Source organism: Seriola lalandi, unplaced genomic scaffold (genome assembly GCF_002814215.2).
Source record: "Seriola lalandi dorsalis isolate HSWRI2012SDOR001 ecotype SW California unplaced genomic scaffold, Sedor1 jcf7180002054466, whole genome shotgun sequence".
NCBI lineage: Eukaryota > Metazoa > Chordata > Actinopteri > Carangiformes > Carangidae > Seriola > Seriola lalandi.
This window is the reverse complement of record NW_019525019.1, coordinates 82,208-87,459: the sequence shown is the minus strand read 5'-3', so window position 1 is coordinate 87,459 and position 5,252 is coordinate 82,208. Positions and strand designations below refer to the sequence as shown.

At 44.2% G+C, this 5,252-nt stretch overlaps 1 protein-coding gene across 1 annotated transcript in view; it reads left to right on the top strand.

Moving 5' to 3' along the window:
- npepps (aminopeptidase puromycin sensitive) overlaps positions 1 to 5,252 on the top strand; it is a 21,085-nt gene that overhangs the window by 5,643 nt on the left and 10,190 nt on the right. The window contains exons 5-9 of the mRNA XM_087175397.1: positions 19 to 126; positions 2,550 to 2,750; positions 2,938 to 3,034; positions 3,131 to 3,164; positions 4,720 to 4,865. Of these exons, the coding sequence (XP_087031523.1) occupies positions 19 to 126; positions 2,550 to 2,750; positions 2,938 to 3,034; positions 3,131 to 3,164; positions 4,720 to 4,865 (586 nt within the window). The remainder of the gene's footprint in view (positions 1 to 18; positions 127 to 2,549; positions 2,751 to 2,937; positions 3,035 to 3,130; positions 3,165 to 4,719; positions 4,866 to 5,252) is intronic.

The window sequence follows — 5,252 nt, the reverse complement described above, 5'->3', positions numbered from 1 at the left end:
CCCCCCTCCCCCTCCCAGGCCACGGACGCTCGCAGAGCTTTCCCCTGTTGGGATGAGCCAGCTATCAAAGCCACCTTTGACATCGCTCTGATAGTTCCCAAGGACCGAGTAGCCTTGTCAAATATGGTAAGTTCCCCCCTCCCTCTGAGAAGCTGAACTGCACCAGGAAACATCATCTGGTTCACATTATTTCTAACAACGCCCCTCCAGGCGAACACGGTTCATCTGAGTGATGATGATGATGATGATGATGATGTAGCTGAATTATGAATGACATGAATTCACTGTCGGTGTTTGATAATGTGTGTTTTTATATTCACTCCTGTTAAAATCCAAACAGCCCCTTCAACACAACAAAGCTTAACTACAGTCAGCAGAGTACAAAGCTAATATTAGGCTGTAGGAAAAACTACACCGCGGTCACATGACATCAACGTCACCGCCACTGAACTTCAACATGTAGCTCTGACCTCTTCTCCAGACGCCTGTCCTCTTAGAGGGAGCGTATTCACAGCGAGGGTGTTCAGGTGACAGGTGAGAGGAACGTGTTCTGTGTTCAACCTGATGATGATCGACGTCTCCCACAACATGCTAACTAATGCCTGTGTTGTATGTCTCATTCCTGCAGAAGTCTGTATTTGTAATGAACGTATCGCAGACCGTCGTGTAGCAACACCAAGCGCTCTCTGTTGGTTCGGCTCTTGACCTTTTGCTGAAATTTATTTCCTCTGTAAGGATGCTGTGACCTTTTAAAGTCCAGTGCAAGACAATACTCCATTTAGCTTGAGCGTGGTCAGATGCTGCTCAGTTGGTTGTGGAGAGACGAGGCTTTACGCTCTTAAGGTGGCTCCAGAAAGTGTTGTTGTCATGTGGCCACTGAGGGAGAATGTTTTATAGAGGAAATGAAGTGGCTGATTGTGGCTGTGCTAGATCTGGGTTCCTCCTCACTGAGTCACACAGGAGCAACAGCCAACATCACGAACAGCTTGTTCTTCTTAATTCCCTCACCCCTGTGGCTCGGCTGTTTGTGAATGTGTCTGACCAGCCGACGCTTCAGTGCAGACAGAGAGAACCAGCTCAACAACCACGGCCCAGATTGCCAAACAGCCTGGGGATATTAGTGATGTCATCATGACCAGAAATTTGGTAGTCGGTACAAACGCCATTGAAATTCTATGATTCTTGACACCAAATTTGATCCCGCACACACGCTGTGTGTGGAGCGTTGCTACAACAGACAGCAGCTGTTGCAGTTCCTAAACAGTAACAGGACGTGAACGTTTTGATGATGTTGGTAATATGAAGTTAACGACTGAAACTCAACCATCCTGGATTATGTGCACGGATCAGACTGTGTGTTTCTGACCTGCTGAGATAAGATTGTTCACATATTTACTTTTGGATCTATAACTGGTCCCTGATGATGCGGCTCAAACACGTAAAATCATGTCGCATATTTCTCACAAGTCATGGCGGACCTTTTCCTCTACCTGCACGTGTTGTTGTTGTTGTTGTTGTTGTTTACTATATCTGCAGTCCGTCTTCTTCCTTCTGCGTTCGCCGTCAGACTACAACGCTCGTAGGCTCGTTATCCTCCGACATCTGCAGCAGCTTCTGTAGAAAACAAGTACCGTCATGTTCAGAGTTTTGCGGATCTAGATCATTATCTGTATTTTTCTCATTGTCACCAAATCCCATAAAAAGAGCAAAACAATATGGAATGTGTCGGACTGATAAATCTTGTGTGTGTATCTAAAGCCTGATATATCTGATTCCTTCATCTCACACACACATTGCCTGCTGCCCCAAATACTCACTACAGCACCAAATGTGGATTAATCCGCAGCTGAAAATAGTCCCTAACAAATTTCCATCTTTTTGAGGGATGTTTGCTAAAAACTACACGATCCAGCTGGTTTAGGAAATGACTGAGGCTCTGCATCAGTCTCACATACTTTGTAATAGTTCCACACGGCGACATGTTTTGTTTTGGCGGCGGGACTTCACTACCAGAGTATTAACCACAGGCGACCTCATTCATTTATCCACCGATCACTTGTTTTAAATGAAAATCGTGATGATCTGTGATCGGGGCACCCCTGCTCTTTTTCATGGGATTTGTTGACAGTAAGAAAAACGTCTATATCTAAAAAAAAAAATATCCTGCTGACCTTTTGCTCCGCTGACACCACTGACCCGAACTTTCCAAGAAATGTCAAAAGCTAATGGGAAGAATTAATTAGATATACCTGGGAGATTCCTGCTCTCCAGAGGATGTGCTGTCATGGTTTTAATGACCCCATTACAGCTCCTGTCTTTTAGCCCCACTGCTGGTGAGACTGTGAGAACAGCACAGTCGTCAGTGTGATGTCTGTTCTGTCAGACATCACACTCGTGGTGGGTCATGAATATTTTAACCTCCAGCAGCTGCTGGCGGCGCTTCAGACTCTTAGTCATTTTTGTTTTGTTCTGCATCATGTCTGTTAGCCTGCGGACATCGATAAGGGCGTGACATCACACTTTCCTTATCTCATCTGCCCTCTGTCCAGAATGTCATTGATCGAAAGCCATATCCGGAGGATGAAAACCTTGTGGAAGTGAAGTTCGCCACCACACCCATCATGTCCACATACCTCGTAGCTTTTGTCATCGGTGAATATGACTATGTGGAGAGCCAATCATCAGATGGTGTAACGGTACGCGTCTACACACCCGTGGGGAAGGCGGAACAAGGGAAATTTGCACTGGAGGTGAGAACGAAAACACTTTTCCATTCCCAGACAGGAAACCGCTGTTTAGAGCAACAAACCGCAGCAGCGGAGGCGTTCTGCTCTGCGCTGACATCATTACCATGACTGTAGAGGCAGACGCACACAGAGAGCTGCTTCTCTCAGCTTCATTATCAAACAGCATACTCATTTTTTTCCTTTATTGCAGGTTGCGACTAAGACCTTACCTTTCTACAAAGACTACTTCAGTGTTCCTTATCCTTTGCCTAAAATTGATCTCATAGCTATTGCTGATTTTGCTGCTGGTGAGTAACTGTCATGACCACGTTCAGCAGTTCGACACATTTCCAGTGAAAATGTTCATGTTGATAATAAACGCACGCTTCCTTCCTCCCGCCCAGGTGCCATGGAGAACTGGGGCCTTGTTACCTACAGGTGAGTTCCTCTCTCACGTCTAACTATTGATCCAGTATCAGTATTGTCATTTGCAAATCATTGTTATTGTGGCAGGTTTTGGAAAATTGGAATTGAAGTAGAATGCTGCCACTCCTTATGCTTTAGTGCATCAGGTAAAACGGCACATTGGCAATGAAGTGAACCCACATTGTTTCCTGTAGATGTGGATATTGATCTTTAAAGCGCTGTAGGAAAGCTGCCAGTGTTGTGCCGATGACCGATGATCGACGATCATCAGAGCGATCGATGATATCTTACACCTTTGTCAAAGTCAAGACGATATTTTACTTGTTTTCCCATCAGTGTAGTAACTTATTATTATGATTATTTATAGTATTAAATTAATATTAATGCAGCTGTTATTGACAATTTCACAGAGGAAAACCTGTGAATGAATGAACATTGCAGGTTTCTCTGTTGCGTCGATCGTAACTCACTAAGGAAGTTGCTAAATCTCGGACAGTGTCAGTAAAAAGAATTCCAGCCAGATGAAGTGAAACTGACAGTGAGTGCACCAGAAATGACTCTAATAATAAAACCGTCAGTGTGGTGAAGCTGAATTACCTATGGTGATAGTTTGGATTCTAATTTTACCATTTCAGTTCATTTCTCACTTTATTTTCATTGTTTTAGGAGCAAAACAAACTCCTGGAGTAAAATATGAGACCAGACCAGGTCGTCAGGGGAAAATACAAAAGCTCATACAACATTTGTTTTATGTTACATGTTGTATTTTCAGTTTTCACAGAGAGAGTAGATTATTATGGAGAGAAAAATAAACAGACAAAAACCTTGTAGAAATAAATCTTCCTCTTCTTTAAAACTAAAACACAGCTGAGGCTGCGGAGTCCAATCAAAGCCACATCCCCTAAAAGCAAGTCAGAAGAATTTGGCTTTACACAGATGCCAAGTTTTCACCATTACATATACAACTGCTCAGTAGAGTAGATAATATAAACATGATAATACTGACTTGAAATAAACATAGAACATTACGACTTGTAAGAACCGTGAGGAATGAGGAGTTACTGTGTTATATCCATATTCATGTCCCACACTTTATACATTTATCATTAGAGTCTGAAAATAAGGCATTCATCCTATTTTTAGAGATACTGTCAGGTGTCAGCAGTTACTTTGGTGAGCACCATCATAACCACCTGAACCGACGGCCACACCTACGAACATTTGTGATAAACTGTAGTTTTTCTTTAGATCAAGATCACAACATCTACAAAATCATAAAATCCTTCATTTATTTCCCTCCTTTCTGAAAAACTCTTAACGCAGCGCTGATGGCTTTTTAATTGCTTTGTGGTCGGATAGACACGCTGCCACCTGTTAGGTAATCAGCTGTGCAGCATGTGATTAGCATACAGCAGCAGGCTCCATCCGTCTGCCGTCCTCAGCCACCTGCCCTCAGCAGCAGCTGTGAACTCTGAGCGGCTGACGGAGGGAAACCTGCTGCCGCTCGGACGAGCCGTTGACCTTCAGTCGCGTTCTGAGTCGACCTCGAGTCTCTGTTGTTTTCCAGGGAGACGGCGCTGCTCATCGACCCGAAGAACTCCTGCTCGTCCTCCAGGCAGTGGGTGGCGCTGGTGGTCGGACACGAGCTCGCGCACCAGTGGTTTGGGAACTTGGTCACCATGGTAAGCAGCTGTAACCTGTCGTCAGATATTTGTTACTGAAAATAACTTCAAAACATAAAATAACAATAAGAAACAGTAGCAGGAAGTGAGAGACGGTTCCTGACACGGAGAAACCGCTCAGTCAGCGGCTCTGGATGAAGGGAAGTAAGATCCTAACACTGATTATATTTAGTGTTATATCTCTGCTAAAGGAAGGTCTGATCTCCTAAATACTGCACAGTGTTATCTGGGGTCAAGGGTCATCTACTTTATTTACTGAATGTGGATCAAGTGGAGACAACGTGGTGCAAGAGATGAGGAGAATTAACTCCCAGAGGAGCTGAAGTCAGGGTTCCCACAGGTCCTTAAATAATGTGTGTGTGTGTGTGTGTGTGTGTGTGTGTGTGTGTGTGTGTGTGTGTGTGTGTGTGTGTGTGTG